This window comes from Anticarsia gemmatalis, chromosome Z, assembly GCF_050436995.1.
Source record: "Anticarsia gemmatalis isolate Benzon Research Colony breed Stoneville strain chromosome Z, ilAntGemm2 primary, whole genome shotgun sequence".
NCBI lineage: Eukaryota > Metazoa > Arthropoda > Insecta > Lepidoptera > Erebidae > Anticarsia > Anticarsia gemmatalis.
In genome coordinates this window covers 3,911,989-3,939,679 of record NC_134776.1, presented here as the reverse complement: position 1 = coordinate 3,939,679, position 27,691 = coordinate 3,911,989, and the positions used below count along the sequence as shown (strand labels likewise).

General features: G+C 34.5%; 2 protein-coding genes across 2 annotated transcripts; one reads left to right on the top strand and one right to left on the bottom strand.

Annotated features, from left to right (window-relative positions):
* Positions 1-7,621: 7,621 nt before the first annotated feature.
* Positions 7,622-15,805, top strand: LOC142986623 (uncharacterized). The gene is made up of 5 exons (XM_076135160.1): positions 7,622-7,684; positions 8,069-8,147; positions 9,242-9,363; positions 9,634-9,844; positions 11,281-15,805. Exons 3-5 carry the CDS (start codon positions 9,254-9,256, stop codon positions 11,617-11,619), a joined length of 660 nt encoding a protein of 219 aa, XP_075991275.1. The 5' UTR covers positions 7,622-7,684; positions 8,069-8,147; positions 9,242-9,253; the 3' UTR covers positions 11,620-15,805.
* A 1,083-nt stretch (positions 15,806-16,888) lies between these two features.
* Hn (phenylalanine hydroxylase) lies at positions 16,889-23,569 on the bottom strand. Its single transcript, XM_076134700.1, has 6 exons — positions 23,428-23,569; positions 19,290-19,593; positions 18,656-19,015; positions 18,234-18,496; positions 17,830-18,059; positions 16,889-17,681 (listed from the first exon to the last, which is right to left on the bottom strand). The coding sequence occupies exons 1-6, from the start codon at positions 23,485-23,487 to the stop codon at positions 17,525-17,527; spliced, it is 1,374 nt and encodes a 457-aa protein (XP_075990815.1). The 5' UTR covers positions 23,488-23,569; the 3' UTR covers positions 16,889-17,524.
* Between the last annotated feature and the right edge of the window lie 4,122 nt (positions 23,570-27,691).

The following is a 27,691-nucleotide window of genomic DNA, read 5'->3' as shown; positions in this document are numbered from 1 at the left end:
CTCTCCCATATACAGGGTGTCCCAAAACTCAACGATAATCCGAGACAGGATGAAAGGCCAAGTCATACCGGTTATAGGAAAAATATAAAAAAAATTCCATATCACTTAGTTCAGCAATAATATACACTTTTCAAAAAAGTTGAAATTCCACACCCTTGGTCGCATTTTCAAGTCCTGTGATCACCAATGTCACAATTTCGCTGTGTTTTTTTTAATTTCGTGATCTTAATTAAATATGCTATTAATCGTATAACAAATTAATGCACAAAACATTGTAAATTTGATAAAAAAAGTTAAGTTTTAGTGAGTCATCTTTCTCGAAAATATCGTTAGTAAACTTTGACGCTTCATACTGAAAAAAAAATGTACTACACTACCCTTGGCAAGTTATTTCAAAAGTTGGCGCATTTAATCAAGATTTTAAAATGGTATAACACTTGCCACTTTTCTTGCCACTAAAAATGTTATTTTTATTTGAACGAAGAGTATACTCGCAAATGGATCGGACGCAGTGGTACAATTTTATGGCCTCCTCGTTCTCCCAATCTAAATCCAGTAGATATTTTTTACTGGGAATGCATAAAAGAAAAAGTATATTCGAAATCAATACAAAATCTATCAGAACTTCGCCAGGAAATTGACACAGCGTCAGAAGAAATAAATGCAAGGAATTTTGCTTGACTGGTGAAAAAATCTTTTGTACGCCGTTGCAGAGCCTGTATTCGTGCCAGAGGAAAGCAATTATTTTTAGTCAAGAGGTAATTGAGTCAGTCCAGAACCAATATTTAATGTAATAAACATAATAGGTTATAATAATAAAAAAAAAACAATGAACGAACCATCGATCTTATTTAATTATTCTCCTTAAACTAAAGTAATTCCGAATTGTTTTCCTCTAGCATGAATTCAGGCTCTGCAACGCCTTACAAAAGACCTTTGCACCAGTCAATAAAAATTCATTGCATTTATTTCCTCTAACGCTGTGTCAAATTTCTGGCTAATTTCTGATAGATTTTGTATTGATTTCGAATAAACTTTTTCTTTTATGCATTCCTAGTAAAAAATATCTACTGGATTTAGATCGGGAGAACGAGGAGGCCATAAAATTGTACCACTGCGTCCGATCCATTTGCGAGGATACTCTTCGTTCAAATAAAAATAACACTTTTAGTGGCAAGAAAAGTGGCAAGTGTTATACCATTTTAAAATCTTGATTAAATGCGCCAACTTTTGAAATAACTTGCCAAGGGTAGTGTAGTACATTTTTTTTTCAGTATGAAGCGTCAAAGTTTACTAACGATATTTTCGAGAAAGATGACTCACTAAAACTTAACTTTTTTATTAAATTTACAATGTTTTGTGCATTAATTTGTTATACGATTAATAGCATATTTAATTAAGATCACGAAATTTAAAAAAAACACAGCGAAATTGTGACATTGGTGATCACAGGATTTTAAAATGCGACCAAGGGTGTGGAATTTCAACTTTTTTGAAAAGTGTATATTATTGCTGAACTAAGTGATATGGATTTTTTTTTATATTTTTCCTATAACCGGTATGACTTGGCCTTTAATCCTGTCTCGGATTATCGTTGAGTTTTGGGACACCCTGTATAAACTCACATATTTCGTTCAGCATATCGGGAAAAATGCCGCTCGACATCGCCGCGTATGTCGCCTGAATGTTCAGACCGAATTGTGATGATCGGGCCCGAAGAAACTACCCGATCGGCAAAGCAGAACAAGTGCAGTAATTGCTTCGCGTCAGTTTTGTTGTTCGAAATATAGCCGAACCGAATATGTGGGTAACATAACAGTTTATCGATTTTTCAAATAGCAATTCCACACAGCGATTCTGAAGACACTATGGACACGACAATGTTCGTGATCGTCTCTATTTTACTTAGGCCTTCTTTATTGTGAGTCATATTTATAACAAAAAGCAATAACAGTCTGTTCATTATTCTTACTAATAATAATTTCTAATTGTTAAGTGTTTATCTCCATTATACTTGAACACAAACACATCATGGTCAAGAAATTGTGGAGAACAGTAGGATTACGAACCTACAATACGTTCTAGATAGTTTGCTCCTTGGAGAAATAATTAATTAATCACAGCAAGTCTTAATGTTATAAATAATTATTTCTTTATGAGTCAAAGCAGGAAACTGATGTATCTATGGTTTAATAGAAAAGGCCTGCCGTGAAATAAAAGTCAGTTAGCGATTAAACTGCACAAGCAACGTTTACCTACGAGCAAAAATTACTAAAGTATTGATTTTAAATATTTGTATGTCGATTTTCAGATCTTACACAATAGTAATTTAAGTAGGATTATAACTGCCAACTTTGTGCTTACCTTGTCCCCCCAACTTTACTACATTGTATAAATGCCAATTATTATACCTAAATCAACCCAGCGAAAGTAATTTTAAAAGCCTTTTTACGGAAAATGTGTTTCCTTTAAATAACTTTACAGTTTTATTAATAAAACATGATTAATCGAGGGCTATCGGAATAACTTGCTTTTAATGATTTCGCATTTTAACGTTTAATTAGAAACCTAATCGAAGTGTTCAACTTCTTAATCGCATCTTTAAAGTTTACTCTTATTCAACAACTCATCACAATTTAGTTTGAAGTTTGTCACTTTTCAAAGTTAAAGCTCAGTGAACCATCAGTTTTTGTTGCCTAATTAAATAATATTAAACGAGAGTGTGCAGCCGCAAGACGCTGCGAGGAAGGTTAAATATAACAATTAGGTATAGGAGAGCGCCCATTCGTTTGGTCACTTGCAGATGTCTTCTACTGAGTCCTACCTGTCCTATATTTTAGGTCACAGATAATTGTGTTATAAACAAAAATCATATAAATCATTGGTTGGAAACTCTTTACGAATATTTCTTTGCTTCATATCTTACACAAAAACAGAAAATTCCACCTCATACTAAAATCCCTAAATGTATTTATAATACCTATGTATATTTATTTAATTCCAATATAATTGTAAAAAGTAGTGTTATAAGCTAATCTGCAATTCTAGTTCTTATGTCAATTACATTGCTATAGCGCCTGTAATAAAATATCATATAGATTTCCCAGTATTGTAAATAATACAGTTTTATGTACTTAATTATTGTAAATAAGTTGTGGAAATGTTCAAAGCACTGCTGTGGTGTATGCCAGAGACATGTTAATATTGAATGTGACGAGACTAAGCTAACATTTGTTATTTTATTGAGTGTTAGTTACTTGAGCTTTGAGAAAACTCTATCTCTCTTATTAAAAAACATTGTCTAAGCTCTGATTTGTTATACACTGTTTTATCTTTCTCATTCGTAATATGTTTTCTCTCTATAAGTACATGGTTCGTTATGTAGTTACATATACAGCAACAATCCTTTGAACATTTTCACTATAGGGGATATTAATTTATGATCATAGGTTTGTAAGAGATATGTAGTTCGTCATCTCGTCATTTTATTGTAATTAATTAGTTGCTGCAAGTACTAGGTACTTAAGTTTATTCTGTACAAATTTTTAAATATATTATGTTGGTTAATATTGCTGTTTTATTTGCTGATTTTTAATGCCCCTAGCATTGAGCCTGTCTTTATACAGTGTTGTATGAGACTAGTGGTCTAATAAACAAAGGTTTTAAGCCAAACAGGCTGGGATCTGGCTTCAAGCTACCCTGGATTTGGCTTCAACCTATTCTGCCAAGGAACATACCGTATTGAGCTGTTCAGCTACAATCATCTGGTTTTGAGCTGTATATTAAGTTTAAACAAATAATTTCTAATTGGTAAATGCACTTTCTGTTTTTTTTCTGTTTTGATTTTGAAGACCTCTATGCCTATAATTTGTTATTTCAGTAGAATAGACTAATTTAATATCACAGGTACCTACATCATTTTCTTTTAGTGAGTGCATGTAAATAAAACTGGAAACAGGAAGTTATGGTTAAATATTGCTATGTTATGTTATGGCTGATGGTTAGGCTGTAATAGGGATTAAAATGAATTACAAGCAGTAACGGCATAGAATTAACCACCAATTCTGTGCCTAGTGTGACAGAGTACCTACGTACATTAAAGCACACCGGGCAGTAAAGAGGCCTCAGCACTATAGTTACCATTCCGAAAATACCAGACCGAATTAATACGAATAAAATGTAACTAAATGTTTATGAAAGTTGAGTGTATAAGTGAAAGTCAATTACTAAAAATAACCTGACTATAAGTATCTAACAATTCCAGAATACAAATTCTGCTGCTGTAATAAGAACTAGCGATCAAATTGTAAGAATATTCTTACAGGTTCAGGCTGCTATAAACAGACGATCAAGTTCATATAATAGATTTTAAAATGAAAACTGCAACAGCATAAAATACCCACATACTTATAGAGTACTTCTTTAAATCTAAGCCCGTCGTTAAATTCTAATAGCCTCAGTCCTCGTACGGTTTGTTTATTTTCGCCTGTGAACAAACTGACATGTAGCTACTTTACTTGACATTGACATCTGCGTGCGTTTAGAAACTACGATATATTTTTAACAGACTGTTAACAGGTTATTATTCTATGTCGAAATAGAAAATAAAATAAATAAAATAAAAATATACTATCAAATAGTTTTTAACGAATGATATTATGTATCAGATTTATAACACGTTTTATAACACACGACCATGCTTTTCCGGGTCGCGTCCGCCCTGACTTGCGCATTAAGCTTAACACTACATACCTACCTAGATAATGTACGTCGCCGCGTCTGCCGCATCCTAGCGTCGCTTTTAAAGCACGGCAGTGCATGTCGTGTACTGGGACTGAGCACTCCTCTCCAAGCACACGCCATGCGCATGCAAAAATAATGATATAAAAAAAAAATTGGCTGAAGCGATTTTTTTTTCGTGATTCTTTTGGAACAGGTAGATTTAAAAAGACGTCCCTTTGAATTCAGAAATATATATTTAAATAAAAAAAAAATTACAAACATTTCATTTTTATTTGAATTCCGGAAAATTATATATCCCGAACGTTGTTTATGAAACTAACAGGTAAAAGGTATATGATAAAAAAATACTTTAAAATATATTTGTCGATATGTCAATAAAAAAATCGTTATTAAAACGAAAAAAATATATTCGACGAAAAGATAATTCGTTTCAAAAAACAGTGCGTCAGTTATCGCATTCCAAAATAATTATACAGAAATATTCATTATGAAGTAGCCCTAAAAATTATGATTTTATAACAAAATGTGTCACCTCAAGATATCAAGATAGGTAAATAAATATAATTCACTCATTTCAATTCAATTCCTATGCATGCCGGTCGAAATTTAAAAAAGAATCTTCTAACATTTTCACTTCACCCTATTATAAATGAGTAATCAGTTCTAGTAAAGGTAAGTAGGTACCTACTCGTTCGTAACCGGCGGTCCTGTATGACAAGATGATTGTATAGACATGAATGTAAGAAAAAACACTTGGTGGTCTCTTTATACCCCTATGGAAAAACGATGTGATTCTGCGTATATTAGTATGAATCAAATAGTATATACCTACATAGTAATCATCACGCTCTATACCGATCTCCGGAATCGGCAGAATTGCGAACTAATACGTCGTAAGTACCTTCTTGAACTACATAAATACCGCTCGTTTTATTAAGTAAGCGTAACTTTAATATAATAAAACATTCATGTTCAAATATAGCTAGGACTTTATTTGTAATAATCATAAATAAATGATTATAGCAGTCATAGTTCAGTGTAAAATCTCCAGAAAAGAATTCTTCTGATACCAGCTAGTAGACATCCGGTGTCGCTGTTAGAACAATTTATTTTTATCTAAAAGGGAGAGGCTGGAGGCATTCGGAGTAGAAGAGGACATGACCCATTATGGCTACTGTACTACACACATAGGGCACAAGACGCGCAGAGCTGTCAATACTCATGACGCCGGCAAGCCGCATAAACCCGTCCATGACCGACGGCACTGTGTGTAGGAGCCCTTATGGTGCCATCCCAACAACAGGTTAACCCGAGGAGGCGAGCAACCGAATTTAAAATATTATTATGTAGTTGCTTAATTATAGGCCAATAAATATTAATATCACTACGATTTCTTTTGCATAATTGAAAAAAATATATACCTATTCGAATAGGTACCTATTGCAGAGATTTTTATAATGTTTTATGTCGTGAATTAGGCTTATTGGAGAAAGTCACATTGTGTAGAAAAGTGACTACCTAAGTACCTAGTCCAATTTTAGATGGCTATATTTAAAAAAAGGGCAGGGCGTCATTAGGATTGTAGTAGGTATACCTACTAGCGAAGTGCGAGTCCAACTCGTGTAGGTAATTTATAAAAACCTACACATTCTGGGAAAATTTCAAGCGTCAGCTTATCGCCGTTATCAGTATAAAATCATATCAAAAGGATAACCTTGTAAGGGCTTTTTTAATATTTAATGAGATATAGCCTGGTGGCGGGCAGACAGTCCTACAGCAAGGTACGGACCCTCAGTAACGGAACCCTAAAAAAAGTTCAGGTTCATATTCATTTTATAGACAAGCTGCGCAACTTAGCTCGCGTCACATAAGAGAGAATGGGTCATATTATTCCAAGGTTTTGTAAAAAGAAATACTGGTACCTACTGTGTCCCTGTTGGCCGTAGCGCAATGTTATAATAAGTCTATAACCTTTCTCAATAAATAGGCCATCTAACAGTAAATCAATTTTCAATTAGCACCTGTAGTTCTTGAGATTAGCGCATTCAACCAAACAAACAAAGTCTACAATTTTATAATAAGTGAGTAATTTTAATAATTTTAAAATGAGTAGGTATAGATGGTATAGATAACTTGGTAAATTTTGTCGCATTTAAATTGCGATCACCACTTTAACAGCAAAGTACGTAGATACCTACAAAAAACTATTTCGCTGAAAAATTGGTACCCTTTCACAGATAACATTTTATTTTCGTACTTGTTACAGAAGTACCTACCTAATGAATACTTCAATAAACTAGATCCCTATATAGTTTAGTACAGCTACCTAATCGTCTCAACATTCAACTAAAAATTTTGCAAAGGAAACAAGACGAGACTAGACAGTGTGCTGCACTTTTTATGATAATTATACCTAGTGACCTGCCAAATAAAATTAGTCCTATACCAGAAATTATAGTTTACAATCCAATGGCCCAACAATCGCGCTCACAGTTTTTCAATCCCGCGCATGACGGATCTGACATTCGTAATCTCGCAATATGCGACAGGAAAATATTGCGGAATCCCGCAACACCGAGATGTTGGTAAACCGAGATTGAAAGCCGTAATTTGAATCGCTAATCATGATATATTTTCCGCTGCGCCTTTTTTAATAACCAATCGTAGGTGCTGACGAGCTGACCAACTCGTATAGTTTAACAATCATAATATTATTACAAGGAATAACAGATTATACGCTAAGTTAAAAACAGTATCAATACGTTCCGTTTCCTCTCCTCTCGTTTTGAGCACTACATTTCCATCATGGTACCTACCTACCTATCTATAATTTATTGATTTTTAAGCTAAGTCCTACAAACGCCTAACTTCAGACAGTGACAGAGTTGACTGTTGCGCCCGGGTTTATAATCTATGGATGGATACGTACTGTACTGACACTGTAATAACTTTTATTATATCTTTTAATTTGTGGCGGTATTATACCTAACTCACTTGTGATTAAATGTTAAAATAAACATTCGTGCCCAAATTGAGGATCTGTTGTCGTTCTGTAACTGTGTTCTTATTTGTTATAGTTTAATTAGCATATGGCTCGAGCTAATATCACAAAAATGGATTTCAAAAAACTGAAAGTCCCATTAGAAGTACAAAAAGAAGTTTATATTAAATTTAGTCAATTTTTTAAAGATCGACCAGATCTGCCCTTTGCAGGCAATGAGCTATACGCGACTATTGCTAAAGAATTAAAGTACAAAATGCTCCCATTGGACATTTATTTATCAATGAAAGAAAACTTTAAATATTTTTTTTATGATGAAAACAGGAACGAATATATACCAAGTGAAGATAAATTCAACAACATTACCATACCTGAAGATCCGGAAAATATCACCAACCGTGAGGTAGGTCTTTTACTATATGAGAATAATTTAGATGCTTATATATGGCAACAAACCCAGCCTGTGTAAACCTGATTAATGTCTAACTACCTTCAAGAATCTAAAAATATGAGTTATTAGTTTGCCAAGTATTCATCATCTGCTATTTAGGCCCGTTGACTACTTTTGATTAACTAGCGGAAAGTTTATTAGACAATGAAGTTAAATTTAGACTGCTGTCTCTGTGGTTTGCTGTCATTTTAACTGGCAGATTGGTTATCTGACACTCTTACAATGAAACAGTGAAACTGATCCTAAACTACTTTACTGTTTGCTAAGTAAAGGAATATTATTTTAATTTTTGAAATTACACAGAGCGTTTCAGGACTATGTAATGTCATGCCTTTTTTATGGTAGCATACTTTGCTGCAGTAGGTATTTGACTCTCACATAGTAAGTGCATCATTTGTTATCAATTTGAATATGGATATGGCTCAAAAATAGTACAGGTTCAAATGGTATTTACATGTAGTAAATTGCTTGTATATTACTGTAATGTACATCACATAGCCATTAAATAAACCATCAGCTGCTATTTACTATGCTACAAGTTGCAAATTATGTTGAAATTTTGTCTTAAGCTTGTTCTAAAACTGACACTGGACACTGAACAACATAGCAACTGGTTAAGATTATGCTATACCTATGATTTGCTTTTACCTGCAACTTTATCCACCTAGGCTGTAGGTACATGACTATTACCAAACACTTCTATTTGAAATGGGCTTCCCACAATTGACACTATCCTATGTTCTTGCTTGGTTCTCAAACTATATTATTGGCCCATCTCTTCTCAATAGAAGGTACTTGTTTGTTGCATCAGTATTCACGTGCAGTGCAAGTGCTGAACAAATCCTGAGCTGAGGGTTGCTGGCATTAAAAATAGCTGTCCCTCTCTTCTCACTCCAAATTTAGCTAAATATAGATTATTTTGCAACATAACATGAAATCATTGTGCTTTCTTTCAGAATAATATATTGTTACAAGTAAGCAAACATTACGTCTACATTTAGAAAACATAAATAATTCACCCTATAATTTCATATTTATTTTCCTAGACTGTAATTAAGATGGCTGCTGGTCAAAATGAGAATATAACAGATCATCAGATGTCTGAGCCAGAGCTTGCCCCAGAGGCAAACCCATCTTGTGACCAACAAACTAACCAACAGACTGCAGGGTGAGTCTCAACCATAATGACCATAACTTAACATTTCACACTTTCTTTTTAGAAATGTGAAACCTTCGAATCATTTTAAACATTTTAATATCCTATGAGATTAACAATTTAATTTTTATAACATTAAATTAAAACCTTACATTAAAACTTATCAAATGATACTACTAGTAAAGATGTTTTTCTAATATAATTTCTTTCTATCTTTAGTACTAATTTACTAATCTCTTGCTAGACCATTCATATGTAATACTCTCTGTTTCTATTTTGCAGGGAGCATAGACATTTGGATAGAGATAAAGATAAACATTCATGTTGTTGCTGTAAAGCTAGTCATTCCAGCACTGAGCTGCAAAGAGAACTAATAGACGCTATACACAGACACGCGTCGGCCACGGAATGTATAGCAGTAGCCGCCCATCGCATTGCTAACAGCTTAAGTAGACCCACAGAGGGTGAACTTATTAGAGATAGAATTGCCAGAGTAAGTAAATATATTGTAAAATTTTAAGAGCCCTGCCTCACTAGGACGACATTGCGGTCTCGCTGGCTAAGTATCCAAGCAGTTAATATTGAAATTAATGCCACCTACCTCACGTGGTGACGATGTGGCATAGTGACATTTCAATATTAAGTCCTTGGATACGTAGCAGCTAGTGAGACAGGGCTCTAATACTACTGCCTTTACATCCCTTTATAGCAACTACATGAAAGGCGAGTGTTTATGGTGATTACCTGAACATACCCAGTTTTCGTTTCCTGAGTTCAGTCAATTCAGTCCTACATTCGAAAAATGTATATATGTTACTGTAAAAGCCCGAACGGTGGTAAATCCTAAGATTTTCCGGTATAACCTAAGATTTACCAACTCGCAATGGTAAAACTCCGATCAATTCTTTTATTTCGAACTTTTACCTATATTCACTTGATGATGTCGAGATGTCGCCGGAGCCCCGCTTAGCGGGGCTCCTCCTTCTGGGTGGTTAAAAAAAAATAACCACGAAGGCTAAGGTGGGAGCTTCGCTTCACTCGCTCCCACCTTAGCCTTCTAACCTAACCTACCCATGTCGCTGTGCCCAAAACTCCTTCTTTATAACTATGTCACAGTATATAATTATACCGTGAAATAGTTATAAACATAGTTATGAAGGAGGATTTTTTTATATATCGTAACATAGTTTTTAAACTCTGGCTTGTTCGGACTTTTACCATTGAGAGTTGGTAAATCTTAGGTTTTACCGGAAAATCTTAGGATTTACCACAGTTCGGGCTTTTACAGTAACATATATAACATTTGACATAATGCTAATTGCTACCCATTCTTTCCAAAATTTATAAACCGTTGGATTTTAATTAAATTGTTAACTGTTGACTACTAGGCATGAAAAGGCCTTACAATTATTATTTTGACAGTACATAAACTCGCCAGCTATAAAGTCTTATCAAGGGGGATTTTTGTTTCACTTTACATTTGAACTGTACATACAATTACGCTCAACTGTACGCACCCTAACTGTACGATTATAAATGCTTCTCGAAAAAATATTTATGCTTATATATAATAATATAGCCCAGTCGTTATAAGTAACAATATTTGATATCTACACTTCTATTCTAATATTATAAAATTGTAGTTTGTTTGGGTGAATGCACTGATCTCAGGAACTACTGGTGCAAAGTGAAAAAATATTTTACGATTGGATAGCGTATTTATTGGGTAAGGTTATATAACATTACGCTACGACCATTAGGAGCGCAGTAGCAACGAAAAATGTCTTCAAAACGGCGAAAATTATGACCCATATGACCTCTTTAGTTAATTCCTCTTAATTAAACATACAGTGGAATTTTCTATTACCTATGTTTTTAGATCAAAGATTACAGTAAGGACTATTTTGTTTACAAACTTTTTTGATTCAGCGCTCAAGACATCGCAGCAGCAGCAGGAGCAGGATTATCATTAGCAATGAGAGTAGAAGTGAGATGTCTACAGTGGAAAGTACTACCACAGATAAGAAAAAAAGGAGCCACAAAACCAGACAAACTAGCAGTACAGATGATGATTCCACAGATAGTTATGAAAGTATACATAAGCGCAGAGCTCGGTATAAAAACAAAAACAGCAGAGGCAGACATAGTAGAAAACGGGACACCAAAGAAAAGAGCCCACATTTGGAAAACACATGCAGTCAAAGCCTGGCCAGTAGCAGTTGTCAAAGCTTTACAGATGCCATGTTTAAGAAATATCGTCAGAATTGAGTTAGCCTTTTTTTTCTTTGTTAAATGAGTACATTTAACGAAGTAAAATCTTTAAGTTGACCACAGTAAATAGCCCAAACTTCGCAACATAGGCTTTTTATTGTATCGCGCTGATATATGATACTGCCAGAGAAGTGTTAAGGTAAAATGGGAAATGTTAAGTTACAATGTATTAAAATATTTATTTTGACTGCATGTTTGGTGCAGTGCCTTGACATAGTATAGTATGTAATTATGTTACAGGCTTCTGACAAGGTCTTCCCCAAGCTATGGATTCAGAACAATATTCATGATTTTACTTCCTATAAAGGAAAATAGCGTATTACAAACGCTGCCGAAGCCAGGCACCACCAACTAACTATAAACAGAAAAAACATAACCTTGTGCTTGTTTTCAAATTAATTGGGAATAGATAGAATAGATACCTACGTATAAATAGAATTACAAACATTGTTCAATAAAGAAGAAACATCGGCAAAGTCACAAACAAAAGAATGAGCAAATTGATCGAGTTACCTATACCTATTTGAATTAGTTTAGCGGTAAAATTACCCGTGATCAATTGTTTGGAACTGATATTAATATAGCCCATTGTTGGTACTTTCTAAGTGGTATAAATAAGCTGTTTAACTTGACTGTACTTCGCCAAAATGAGAATCCGATCAAAAGTGATTCTACCCGTGTACAAATAAATGGTGAAGGGCACAACGTACGTACATTAATTTTTAGGTTATGTGCATACGTTTAGAATTATGCTGGACTGGAGCTGCCAAATTTGACAGATCAGGGGTTACAAGCTTGAAGTTATAAGAATTATAAAAAAAAAAATATCCGCTGCACCAATTTTTGGGCTGATGCAGCATTTAAATGAATTGCCTTTTTTGTTTAATTAAGTAAAAAAAAATCGATAGTCGATCAAAATAGTTTAAAAAGTACGTATGTACAATTTTATTTAAACAAAGATTTGCATATCGCATCGACCCTATCTGCAACATTATTATTAAATCGAATGTTTTACAAATTATAGTTAAAGATTCCGTATACCGTAAAACGGGGTGAATAGAATTCGCGGGGTGAATAGAAAAAAAATCAGGAAAGTTTTCAAGGCTAATATTTGAGTACTTCTCGTTGAAGAATTTTGTTCAAATTTTAAATGATTACACGTCGATATTACTTCTCTGCGGTGTTATAATTGTTTAAATGTTTAAATTGAGATTTATACCCAAAAAATTGCTTCAAAGTCTACCGTCCTTGAATGCCTTAATATCGACCCTCAAAACTTTGGATTTAAAGTGGGATTTCTTTTCTAATGAGTTGTTTGAAGTGTTTATCTCTTTAGGTGTATATTAATTTATAAAGATACAATATTGTTAATTGAAGAAACGTTTTTAAATTTAAAAAATATGTTTAAATCATGGAAATAGTATTTTTTTTGTATAAACGGGGTGAATAGAATCGTTTGAAGGGTGAATAGAACTGCAGTATGGGGTAAATGGAAACATAGCAGGGTTCAATAGAAACGCCTAAGGGGTGAATAGAAACGAGTGAGGGGTCAATAGAGATTAATAAATAGGGTTGTCAAAAACTGTAAATAAAATTAACATAAACAATGAAAAATTAATAGTCATTAATCTTCTGAACTCTACAATTATCATTGTATCAAAGTTATAACGGCAAACTACTGCATATAGTATGAAAGTTAGTTAGGTTATCTTGCTTTATTTTTTGAGTTAAAGTAATTATCACCGGTTATTTAAATTTTTAAACACACAACCTCCCTTTTCAGTATGTTGGATAAGTCGTCTTTGGCAGCCCTAACAGTTTTTCCATTCACCCCTTTGGTCGTTTCGATTTACCCCTATCGCTGGGTGAATAGAAAATGACCATTTTTTTAAGGAAATATCGTAAAATTATGCATATTTTTGGACAAATATGGGTTTAGCTCTATCTTCATGGCGCCGGACATGATATAAAAGAACCCGACAATAAAAATAACAAGTTATTCGCAACAAATTTTTAGGACAAAGTTGAAAATTGTTTCTATTCACCCCGTTTTACGGTACCTAATTCGTATTGTAGTACAGTCAACCTTATTATTTTTTCATATGAAACCAAAACAATTGATAAAGGTTTATTTTAGTTTTGCAAACTTTTATCAATTGTTTTTGTTTCATATGAAAAATTATCGAAACTAGTTCAAATTCCCACTGTCAATGTTACCCAAATGATTCAAAGTTACCCAAATTTACCTAACCTACATTATAATTTTTTGTTTTATAAAATGTAGGTACACCAAACCAACGCAGTACTTTCGGCCTGTTATATTGTTTTTTTTTTCTTTGTGTTCTAAATAATTTTACTTAGGTACCTACTGTTACTACTTTAACGTTGATACATTCTAGTCCAATACTTTCTAGGCATTATTCTTTATTTTTAATTAATGTAAGTATTTTTTAAATAAGTTTTATACTTACAAAACCATGTCCTGTATCCTGAAAATCTAAATGTTTAATTTTGACATCCCACAGACAGGAGGCTAAGAATTTGGCAGAATTGCCAAAAAGATAAAAAACCTTATGCAGAGGTATCTAACTAAAGTTGTGTAAATGAAATGGGTGGTACGTTTTCTCTCATTTTCTGTTTATCACTGCTTATTATGTCGTTATCACTGGCTGTTTTTGTTATTGTACCTGTACCTCGATTCTCTACCACTATCGACTACCGACAACCGGCTAGCTATCGAAATTTTGACATTTAGAATGTACTGTCAAAATGTTTCCTACGACATCCGCCAGGGGCGCTGATCAGATTTTCCTACAAAATTTCTCGATGACAGTTCGGTTGTCGGTAGTCGATAGTAGTAGAGAATCGAGGCACAGTTCTGCTCCTTTAGATATATCTGTCGTGTTATCGTGTAATAGTTTAACATCATAATTGAGATTTAAATCGCAGTTGAAGTCTTAAATTACTTACACAATCGTAGTTTCTACAATAATTATAAAGTCAGTAAAAAGTAAAAAAATATATAAAGTCATGCGATAGTTTAATAAAGTACCTACCTGAGTGCTTTTTGTTACCGAATCGGTATCTAATCTACTTCAAGTAAAGATTAGGATCTTTTAGATAAACATTACCTATATACAAACGAATATAATCAATATATTCAGTAAATTAGTTAAATTTACAATTTATAGGTATTAACCTTTAAATAATAAGGATCTTGCCAAGTGGCGATCTTTGATCTCTGCCTACTCCATTAGGGAAAAGGCGTGATTTTATGTAAGTATGGATGTATTTATGTATAATATTGTCAAAAATAATCGAATTATGTAAATGTCATAGGCACTAAAATTTTAATTAAACGTAGGTATTCAAATTTTAGTAAAATAGGTGCATCAATTAAATGCATTTTTCAAAATGTAAGGTTTAGGTAGTGTACAATCTATATGTGAGCCAAAGTCTGACCAAATAGAATTTATCTTATTAAGTAAGTACCTACTGACAGACACATCAGATAACTGTCAATACCTACCTACTACAATAATAAGTAGAAACATTTACTGAAATGACGTGTAAAGTAAGTAATTAAATTGTAAAGTTAATACTACTTAGACTAAAGAAATGTTTATAATTGTTAAAATTAAGACTATAATATTAATAAAAGCCGGCAGGTTTAACCTATAGGTTAAGCCTTAAATAAGGCAGGGCCGCATGACCTGCGGGCCAGGTCACCTCTAAGTGAAGGGGATTAACGATTACACGACACCTAATTACCTACTCCAGGAGGAACTGATCTTTCCTCATATCCGGGTTGCTATGATTGGTTGGTTAGAGTGAAATCATACCAAGAAACAGGCCGCCGCACCCTCTGGCTTGCCTTCATTGGCTGTCCAGAGTGGAGTCGCAAGTGCAGAGCTCTCGGCGAATGCTGGGCTATGAATGTAAGATGGATATTGCGCCAATTATGAGCCATAGTTTTAGTTTTCCCTTGTAGATTTTCCAAAGTTTCACGACAATCAGTGATTGTCCTTGTAAATAGGGATAATCACTAGGATTATGACGTAATCTGGATTCTCTAGGACTCCTTAGTCCTAGAAAATCAAAGACACAAAAATAATAATAAACTTATTATGTTTATTGATATTATTGATGTGAAGATGTATTTCAATAAATGTAGTTGTATTTATTAATCTTTTTATTTTTGTTCTACTTACATTTCCAGAGGCAGCGCGAGAAATGTAGGTACCTATTCTAACCACATACCAGAGCTCTAGTAATTGTGTCAGAATAGCTAATTTGGTAATTATTTGTATTTTGAATAATTTAATTGGATATTTTTCAAAGCGCATTTTCGCATCTTGCATAAACCATAGTTCACCACGTACGATCATAGATGACGCTGCGTCGCTTATTGCTGACCATTCCACATCGTTTCCCTAACTAAGCGCATGAGTAAATAATTATGAAAAAAAATTAGACAATAATATATTATTTTTAGAACAATTCTCTCTTCTATTGATAATATAAATAGTAATAAAACCAGTAGCAATTTAATTAAAACCGTACCGTGTATCGGAACGAAGGCAGATGTCAAAGTCAACTGTCAAGTAAAAATCTGTCAAATCAGGAATTGTTGAGATTTTTTCAAAACAAACCCGATAGAACGACGAAATCATTAAATTGTAGGATCATTACACTAATACACAGTTTTAAAACAGACCCAACTGTTAGAGAAGTATATGACAAACTTGTAGCAATCGTCGCACCAGTTTTTTAAAACAAGTCAAAGTACTTTTTCGAGTGTTTATCGAGCCCGCGATAATATGCAAATTCAAATTCAAAAAATTCAAATTATTTTTATTCGCAGATAATTGCAGTGCTTATAGTTCGTTCGTAGACTTTCAATAAAAATTAAATTTGTTCCATATGTCGTCGTCCGTACTGCATTATCAATATCGAAATTTTGGGAGTTCCTGCCATGTCTTTTTGAATTTGAGCTTCGGAAAACTACTCTTACGCTTGTTGCAGACCTGCAGCTTGTACCTACAGATAATGAAATAGTGGCCATTACATTACTTATGGCCACTGGTATGGTACAGCATACCTAAGTTTAGAAAAAAATATGTGTAGGTAAATGTTTTCTTAACCACCTGCACTCATATTGGGGCATTATTACTACGGGAGCAGCACTTAATAACTTCTGCTATGGTTGAACCATTTTATAGCACTTGTTCAGATTTGCCATTGTATAGTCAAATAAAACAAAGTATTTGTTATAAAGAACAACATTTATTTACTGAAAATTAATCTAACTTACATCTGACTTAAGCTTATATCTTGTAAATATAAATTACATACAAACTAACAAATAATCTTATATTAATGGTTTTATAATACATCCGTAAATTAATATTGTGATTGTTTTAAATGCAGTGCACTCAAATGTATAAAAATCTAAACCTAACATAAATTAAATAATAAAATCTCTAATTAACTGAAGTTTACTAAAACTAGGCCTCTATATAGAACTTTGATTCAGTTTTTGCTAAGTATTGATCAGCATAGGCAGCTTAACAAACGGTATTGTGATTGTTGGACCAGCCAACTGTATATATTATACTACTAGAGAGAATTTCTTTGAACAATTTGAAGAATAACCTTTATGACACTGTATCTGACCAGTTAGGCTTAGAATCCACTGTTATGACACACCTGTCCTTGCCCAAATGCTTTTGCATTAGGTCAGTAGGTTTGCCAACATTAGGGTGCTAAAGTCCTAACCAGCAGTCTTTGGTCTTCATGTTAGTCGGAGCTAACAGTAGAATATGCATTATGCATCCAATAATTATCAATTTTTCCGAGTAAAGTAAGTAGACTGTGTCTCTATGGTTCACCAGTTGACCGACTACAGTTTGTCCATGGCATTGAGTAGCAGGTTCATTTCCTGGTGCACTTCTCGGAGAAGATCTTTCATTTGTCTTGGAGAGTCCAGGATGTCAACACTCTGTGTGTATGGGTTGTACCTCACTCCGAAGTCACGGGGGATTGTCTGCGCGAATTTACTGAAATTTGAGAAAAATACTGTGAGTTAAAAGGTAAACGGAAAGTAGGCAAAGGTTTACTATCAAATAGTGAACTTTGGAATTATTTCTCTTTTATACACTGTAATAAAATAACGAAATATTTACAATACTTTAAGTAAGTACTTACATCATTCTCTCCTTAGCGTCTTCAAAGCTGTTAGCGACGAAGTACACAGGCTGGTACTCCGTGATAGGATACTTAGTGACACCGGTGGACTCCGGGTCGAACTCACGGAGTTCGGGCTCATCAGAGAGACAGTACTGCAGCTCTCCGAACGATGACAGCAGACCAGCTCCGAAAGCTTTAAGCTTGCCTTCTTGTCGGCAAAGACCGAATTCTACCGTGAACCAGAAGCACTGAAAACACAGTTACTCGTTAATGAAAGTCATCCCATCGTATGATTTTAGGAGAGAAGTGTGTAGACTTATTGAGATCATTTAAAGGAACAAAATATCTAAATCTCGATCTCGTCATAATCAGAAACAGTTACTCGGTCACCCAAAAAAGGCAGACAAATAATAAGAACTTACAGTAGCAAGCTTCTCAATATAATCATCAGGGGCTCCGAGAGACGCGAGTCCGATCTCCTGAGAGAACTGTGCGAAGGCGGGATCGGCGAAGAGCGGCGCGTGACCGAGAAGTTCGTGGCACACGTCTGGTTCAGGAGTATACAGTGGCCGGGAGTGATGGCGGATGTACTGGGTGCTGTGGAACACGCGGAAAGCAAGGCCAGCCAAGAAGTCACGGGATGAGAGGAGACCAGCTACCGGCCGGAGAGTGAAGCCTGTGCAATCTGAAAATGGTATTCATTTTATGTTACTATTTGTGATCATAAATATTTAATTTGGTTTCGCTTATAAGGCTAAGGCTTTGAATTACAGATAGGTATATAAACAAAAAACGCCCCTAACATGTAATAAAAATAATTCTAGAGATATCTGTTAAAATTCACCTTTGAGGAAGTTGGAGACATCTTCCAGTTGAGGAATATTGTCTTCTCTGTAACCGCAGTTCTCAATCAGCAGCGGGAACACGTGGTTATGTTCCTTGCAAGCGTGCGTGGGATACAGCTCTGTCAGCTTCTTGAAGACTACGCCCCATGTAGCGGTTTCTTCCTTCGTATAGTTCACGTGAGGTAGCGGCTGGCCATGCTTGTAGTTGTATGCAATATCAGCGAAGTACTTGCGACGAGCCCTGTAAGTGGGGTCGGTAAAACCAGGGTGGTCCGAGTCCAGTTCAGCTCCATATGACAGAATCTGGTTGGCGAATCTGTCCAGATCACGGATACGACGAGGGAACCAGGGTACCGCATCTGTTTAGGACAAAGAGTATTGTTTTATTTATTGAACCAATTATTTTATTAATCGAATTATCTAATATGGTTAATTCAATAAATAAAAAGGTTAAAAATTAACCTGGTTTAAATCACTTTAATTAAAAATTAAAGTGGTTTAAACTGAGAGAGTATCAAGTCCGTATTATATTACATTAACAGCAATTAAATCGAATATTCCTAGTTATTAGTTCATTCAAAATATATTCAAAAAATTATTTGTTGCTACCATTTCACATTCATAATAACTCACATCTGTTATCTTTGTAATTCCTGGAGATGATGTTCAAATAACCAACATTATTCTTGAGCTCGTCGAGAGCCGCGCCGAAGTCCCCTGCTCCATGTTCACACTCCACCATGAACTCATAGCCGGGTCGTCTGGCCGAGGACCTGGACTCAATGTGGCTGAGGTTGACTCCATATGAGGAGAAGACGCTCAAGAACTTGGCTAAGGCACCGGCTTCATCGGGAGTGGCCGGAGAGAACAGAAGCCACGTGGACTTGCTAGAGTCTCGGCCCTCACGGATGTAGTTTCCACCTTCCATTAGTTTTGGCTAGAAAGGGAAGAAAAAAGAAGTTAGAATAGTGATGTCCAGTGGCAAATGGTAAGGGTCTGATCACTCTGACCTTAAAATAAGCTGGTGTTCTGGGAAACTCTCATTCGTGTGTGTGTTCGTAAATTGAGTTATAAATACAATGTAAGAATGTATCGTTTTAAGCAGCAATACAATATATCAAGCAAGTGCAAAAACGATCATAGTTTGATTCATTCGTCGTTATCTCGTAATTGAATTTATTCGCAATGTATTTTAAGGGATTCGTCATTACTATCTGTAAGCGAAGAATGTGACCTGTGAATTGTCGTATCAGCTGTAATTTATGTGAAATGTCAAGTGCTGTTTTAAAACGTATTTCATCAAGAAGTAACTATTATCACAACTCAAATAGCCAAACCTAACCGAAACCTGAATTTTCTCTGTGACGATTATCTTAAAATGACCATAACCTCGAACTCCATAATATTTCTGGATAATTCTGGATATTCATAGTTTTAACGTCGTTATGAGCTATATACGTATATCTATCAGCTCGAACTTTATCCTGTAAGTACTCTTCTCATAAGCTTTGAGCATTATGCAACTCACGTAAAAATTATCACGTTTGCATCATAGACATATTGGTGATAAGGAGCGATCCATTTAGCCACATTCAGGTTGCGTGGTAAATTAAATAGTGACGATAACCCTGGGGTGAGTCGACGCCCGTCACCGCCCGTCACCGCCCGCCACCGCATGGGCTCGTAACTAACACGAGATAACGTTTATCTCCGACTTTGGTAGAGGAACAGAAAGCCTCTATATAATTTGGTCAATGCTGGTCTTTTTCTTGATAGCATTATTGCTTGACTTTTCAACCTAAATGCCCAGACTAGTTCCAAGTTTATAGCCACGTCAGCGTTTCAAATAATCAAGGACCCTCCGGAAAACTAAGCCAACCAAGCTTTTCCAATTACAGTCCCCTACATAAACATATGACACTGTATGTTTTTTGCTTTGTATGGACACTGTTTTTCGCAGTATTCATTTTTCTGAGCTATCGGGACAAGAGGTATCATCATTAAATTAATTGTTTTCTGTCGATGAATGCTCGTTTTTGGATATTGGCCGCTAAACTTCGTGATCATCTTTTCTTTTTCGACGACGAAATGGTATAAACTATCACCTCAAACGACAAAGCCGCTAATATTTTATTTAAGTTACAAATACTTTCAATAAATACAAGTTATTACGTGTGTAGCAGTCACATTTTTTCACTTCGGGTTGATTCAGAGGAGCCTAGTGGCAATATTAAATCGAAAAAGTCAATCAAAAAACAATTAAACTTCGCAATAATGATAACGGTTTCAATGAATTTAATTATCGTTATAAGTAATTAATTATGAATGTAAAAAATAATAACACATTCACTTATCGTGTAAATTATTATTATTTGAAATTAAATAAGTTATTCGTATCGCAGTTAAATAGTTTACTGATAACCTCAGTTTATTGTAGGTGACAATGATTTGACACAACGTCACGACTCGTGATATGCAAAAAGCTCGCCTCGCAACCAACGTTACTTTATAGTTATGGCCTTAAACAGATAAATCTATTTTGATACCAAATAATGTAAGTATATCCCGCTATAGGTGCATTTATTGCTATTAAGAATACCGTCTATCAATTGAAATTAAAATATATAAAGTTCTGTCAAAAAACCCAAAAATAATAGTAAACTCAATGTTTCACAGTAAATTCCTCATGTGTATATTCCACATAGAATGAAATTTAATTGATTGCCCATGATAATAACTTATGTATATTTTTCGGCACTTAACTGTTATTGAATATATTATGACGCAATATTTACAATATTACATAGCTTGTGCAATAAATGTTGTTATTAATTAATCAGCAATTTTCAATAACACACAATATTTACAAACTACTGATAATGTTACCGGTAACTGGCGGTAACTAATCGAAAGTTTACGCAATCATCTAGTTTTATTCATGTACAAAAATCGTTACAGGGTTAATATGATGTTTTTTCGATCACTTTCCAACACTCATTTTTTAATAGCCTATCAAAGGTTACAGATAGATTGCTATCTAAGATTTATGCGTCGAAATTATCTGTCTTTAACTGATTTCGTTAGGGTTTTCTATCCATGAATCGGTCTAAGAAAGTGTAGTAACGATACAATGATAGAAAATGCCTCTTTCTTTCCTTAGAAAGTAGGTAGTGGATAAATGTGAATCCTGACAAAAATATATTAGAACGTTTTTAATTTTCAGTCAAATAACTTTTCTTATCAACTTTCTTAACCGTAACACTCAGTATTTATTTACATTTTTACTTTACATGCGTTGTTACAAGTTTGGGATTCTTAGTTTGTAAAATACCTACCAACGTGATATAAAAATATGTTTTGTGCTAGACACAATAGCTTCTTTCTACTTGACTGCAGATCATCTGAGGATCGATGTGCTACATTTTTTTTTCTCTAAAAAGAGAGCAAATTATTTTGATATTGCAAAAGCTTTTTGGTTTTTGAAAAGCTGGACCGAGTTTCCTTCCTCAGACATAATACGCAAAAATCGGGACGTCCCGCGAAAATCGGATTGGTTTTCAACGCTGCTGTTATCGTGAAATGGGTTTAACGCAAGAATGTATTTTACCTATCAAATTATTTGCAGTGTCGCTAAGAGAAAGCCTAGTGTTTATTTTTATGTATTGTTTGTTATTAATAATGTAAATAGCCAATCAGTAAAATAACCGTTACTTTGAAATGAATTGCCAAATTAACTTACGGATGAAGTACCTATATAACTGATAAAATGTGTAAGAAGGTATCGAGGTTTATCAAAATTGGAGTTGGTTAGGTTAATTATTAATTAAAACAACACTTAAAGAACACCCCAAACGAACTTTAACAAGTACATGTTATTCAAACGGCAAATAAAATTGTTTATCTGGTAACAAAAATAACACTTTCTGATCATACGAATACGATCCCTAAAGTTACCTTTTTAAAAGGCCATTTACTTATTTCACAAAACATAAACAGAATAAAACTGCAAAAATTCGTAATAAGTTATTATATCTATCGTACAATATAGCTTAATAACACTTGATTCCTGAGTTTTATTAACTAGATCACCGACATTCCAGTCCAATGTTAAACTTGATTGATTCTATTTGAAGCAAACGGAAATTCGCTATTTAGAAATAATTATGTACCTAAGGCTTGCTACAAACATGCTCGGTTCGGCATTTATCGCCCTACCCGGTCGGCGAACCAGATTAGATACTTGCTACACACATATTCGGTTCGGCACGTTCGGTGCGACGATGTCGAGTGGCATTTTTGCCGAAGATTCGTCTACTCATAGTCGGTTTTGCCGGTCGGCTAGGCCGATTAATACCGAACCGAATGTGTGTAGGAAGCCTAACAAACACAGGTACATATTACGGTTTGTGGTTTAGACGTATAATTAACACATATTACTTCGCTAATGCTAGATTCTTGTTCTACGTCTGGTTTATAAATGCTTTATACCTGTTTTGTCTTTGTAAACAAAGCTAACGTATATTTATGTAAAACATTAGAAGGGACAATTTCGCAAGCAAACTTAATTATAGTGTTTTATTGAGCAATCATTATTTAAGTCCATTTACAAATGGCTTGTAAAACAACTGGAAAAATCTAGAAAACACGACAAAATTACTCGACTACTCTGCTGCTGAAGATACCAAAATATGTTTTTAAAAGCTAAATAGTTATTATGAAAGGCTTTTTTTAGCTTTGCTCTATCACACAAAAGCTCGTAATCATCACTAACCTTATCTGGAGGTGATGAAGAAAGCTGGGTCTCTTCATTTCCTGCGTGGACGCTCATCATCTTGTATTTTGCGAGTAAAACGCGTAAACAGTTATAGTATAGGCACTAGTAGCAACGCTAATGATGTTCGTGTGTAAACAAACCCAAGCGGCGCGCGCGCAGCTTTTATGAGCAGACGATGTGACGTCACGACAAGGTTCAATAAGCAATGATCTGATAGATACGGTATTAATACGATAGTGAATATATTGTTTTTTTGTGACGTGACTTTGCTGAAAGATGCTGGAACTGTTTTGGTTTAGTAAAAGGTTGTGGGCAGCCTGTTAGAAAATATTGTAGATGAATTTCTGAATGACTTAGAAAACTCTAGCCCTCGGAAATTAAATTCGATTTGAAACTTTTCTAAAAATTGATACTGAATTACAGATCATTTGAATTAATTAGATATTTAACTTGAGTCTACAAAGAATACAGTAGTTTTATCGTAAGGGAAAGTGATCGAACTTGAACTAAGTTTTCTTAATCAATATTAAATTACCGCATCTAACAAATCCGATGTTAGCACATCCGAGTGATTGATAAAAACTTAATACGATGAAATAGTTCAACGATATTGCGTTTCGGACTTTTTACAAGCAAAAGGTCGGCACGGGGTTTTCTTAAAACTACGCACTCATATTAATAACACGCTTTTATTACGTTTTAGAAGTAAAAATATCAATGTTATTGATACAGTTTTGTATGACGATGTTTATTATGTAAGTGAATGGAACATAACATGTTGATGTTGATGGTAACTACAGTATTTACTGTTGTGCAGCTACTGTAATGTTATTTATTTATTATTATGTTGTTACCAGTATTAGTCATTCTCTTCGGCCAGTCGGATAAGTTACTTTGGCACGGTCATTCTACTGATGGATCACCCTAAAAATTCTGTGGCAGTAGCAACTAAAACATCAGACCAACTATTAGCTAATACAATAATGAAAGTTCATAATAAGTAGGTAGGTACATATCCAATATTGTTATAAAACTGTATTTCAAATGTATGTGCCATGCTATTTTTTGAATTACAAACGTTTGGTTATGTTAATTATGTATGAGGTGGTTCTGCTAGCGTATTCCTCCTGGTAGATGTCTACACAAAATATAGAAATCTTTTGGCCAAATTTTATTTCAATCTGTTTCTTAATTTGAGGGCAGAAGAGCCGTATCAACGTCTAACTAAAGCTATTCGAATATTTATTTTCAAAAACTTTCACGACTATGCATTTAAATTATAATAAAGATTCCTAACCGAGATATAGGACTTTCGTCTTAGTACCTTGATTTTTGCGTGTATTAATAACTGTTTTTATCTTAGGGTCGTCGAAGATGTCAAAAGTATTAAGTACTTTTTAATTATCGCTTACTATGATCGAGATTACATGATCGCGCGCTAGTGTAAATTCGAGAGTACCAATTAGACATTTGTTCGAATTAATCAAATTTTATTTTCGACTAGATTCTTTCGGAAGTGAGCCTGCTGACTTTAAACGAAAAAATCTCAGGCACGAAATTTCTTGTCTTTCGAAGCTATGAGGAAATGCGAGCGTTTGAGATTATCTTTATCTAGCATGTGATGGTTCATTCCTACTACATACGTTATTTCAAAAGGTCATCGGGTTGCATGCTTAGGAAATCAATTAAACCACTCGGCTATCACTCGCCTTTTCACCCGAGAGAGAAAGATAATATCATTCATTTCGAAGGTGTGCACACATGTCAGAAAACGAACTGTCATGGACATAAAGATTACAGTAGTTGTGTTTAAGTTCATCATCACTCACGAGCGACTCCACGTGCTGCCGTTATATTTCAATCGTGAGTTGTTTGCGAGAGAGCTGGCATACGTCATGTTAGTTCCTAAATGCGAACTGATAATAACAGCCCTGATTATTCATTTACCTATAAGTTTGAACCTGTTTTTGGCCGACCACTAGCTTGTTAATTCTACACATACTTATACCCGGCTTCTGAGGCACATTTATCAGAAGTTTATCTATTTAAATTATTATTTTTATGTGAGCTTAAACACTATTGAATAGATAAACTACCGCCTACTGTACCTCAGAAACCGGGGGTTAGATAACTATCCATTAGCTATGCGATCTCTTGATTAATTATTCTTGTAAGCCGTTATAAAGCCACCGGCAACCACGATCTTCCACTCCTTCTGCCAAAGTGTTATTTTCAATAAGATCAATAAGCCGTGTTGTGGAGATCACGGTGTCGATCGAGTTATCGGACAATCATATTGACACATGTCTGATTCAAAAGATGCAAAACATTGCGTGGTATATTATTATTATTTATTTGAAGTCCAATGAACATTCGATTAGCTGATCACCTTTCAGTTTATCTGCGGGCCAGTTCTGGTAAGTATATATCGCTGACGGTACAAAAGTCTTAATCGCTGTTACTCTGTAATGTAGACGATTAATCAAGTCACAGTTACAGATGATCCAGACCGAAACCATAAAGAACTATGTCCGGCTCTTAGGTACTTATTTAATAGATAGTATTTACCAGCCCCCTGTTACGTGTGAGTCAATGAAAAATCTAGAAATAAGTTCGTGTATTATCTCTACCTAAACTTTCGGCCGTATCAAACGTGATGTAATAAAAATATACATAAAATATCTATTAAACAAACGCGATTGAATATTATTTAAACAATATTCGTTATCTGTATGTTTACAAGTATATCGACCTCATTGATTTTTGTTATAATTATTTGATAACTTTTAAATTGCTGATAACAACAATTATTTAATTAAAATAATGTGCTAAAATTGGAGATCCTCGGCTAAGCACGTTGAGATATTTTTAAAATAACATTTTATTGTCCTGTATTCATCTATTGCAGATGCTTAAGGTGGCTTTAGGTATAATGCACTTGCGTTCGTGACTTAAAATGCCCTGTGCGAGATTACCCACCACGTCCACATTTGTACACCAGATAAAAAGTATTGTTTTAATATTTACAGGCTTTTCTTTCAGGAAATGATTTGCACGCAAAGAAAGAGCGGTAGAGCTTCAAGACATTGCTATGGAAAGTAATAGCATCCTTTATATATTCCATAAATGATACAATTATAATTAGCCCACGCGGCCACACCTAGATTTATCTACCCGAAATCATGTAATCCCTATTTTTTTTTCAGCTTTATATTGTGCTCTGTCATTATTTATCTCAAAACGTCCGAACTGATTAAGATGTTTGGCAGAGTGCAAAATAAGTACAATAGAGTAAGCAGAGCCGTGGGCAAAAGCTTGATAAATAGAAATAAGTGTTAAGTAAGTCGAAGCATTATAGAAAGAACTAACAGTACCTAAGTTAAATTAGTTCAAAAATATGAAAAGTAATTTAAAAAAGTATTTGCTCGTATCCGAGGCAACACACTAATGGCTTTTCAAAGTTATGTGTGTATTAGAACTAATTATCGCTTTTTCCAACGGTGAAAGAGAACATTGTGATGCAACCTTGCATGCCTGAGAGTTCTTTAGAACAGTACCTACTTGAAGGTGTATTCTCAACCCGCACTCGGCCAGCCTGGAGGACTCGAGGCCTTATCCCTTCCTCTTCTCCTACGGGAGGAGACCCTTGCCCAGCAGTGGGACATTAATGGGTTAAATTTATTTATTTAGGTACAAAAATTCAGAGAGAGTTAAGACATGGGGAAGAAATCAATTTAGAGACTTGGGAATTTATGCATAGATAAAGTGATCTTTGAAGTTCGTGTCAATTATCAATCACGTATTGATAAGAGAGTGAGATCATTCTCAGTTTATTGACTGCGAGATAATATATGATAATAATTAATTATCACAAAAACTGCGTGCGTCGGTGGCGTCTTGACAATGTTGTTGCAGAGCGCCACATAGCAGAATATAGGTCGCGCTCTTGAAACAAAATCATGACCTAAATTATATGTTGGAGGTTAATGTTTTCAACGCATTTGCAAATGTAGCACAACTTATTTACACCTAGAACTTATGGCCTTCTATGTACTGGGTTATGGATGCCTTCTCTCACAGGAGTTGGGATGAATATCCAACAACTTAACTACAGATGTATATATTTTTAGACAATAAAGAAGTTTTAAAAACGTTTCCTATACGCTTTGCAAAAAATCTAAGCAAAGACAGACATAAACATAATATAGGTAAATTAAAATGTACCTATTTGTAATATTCCACGGGGAAAAACCCGGTGATA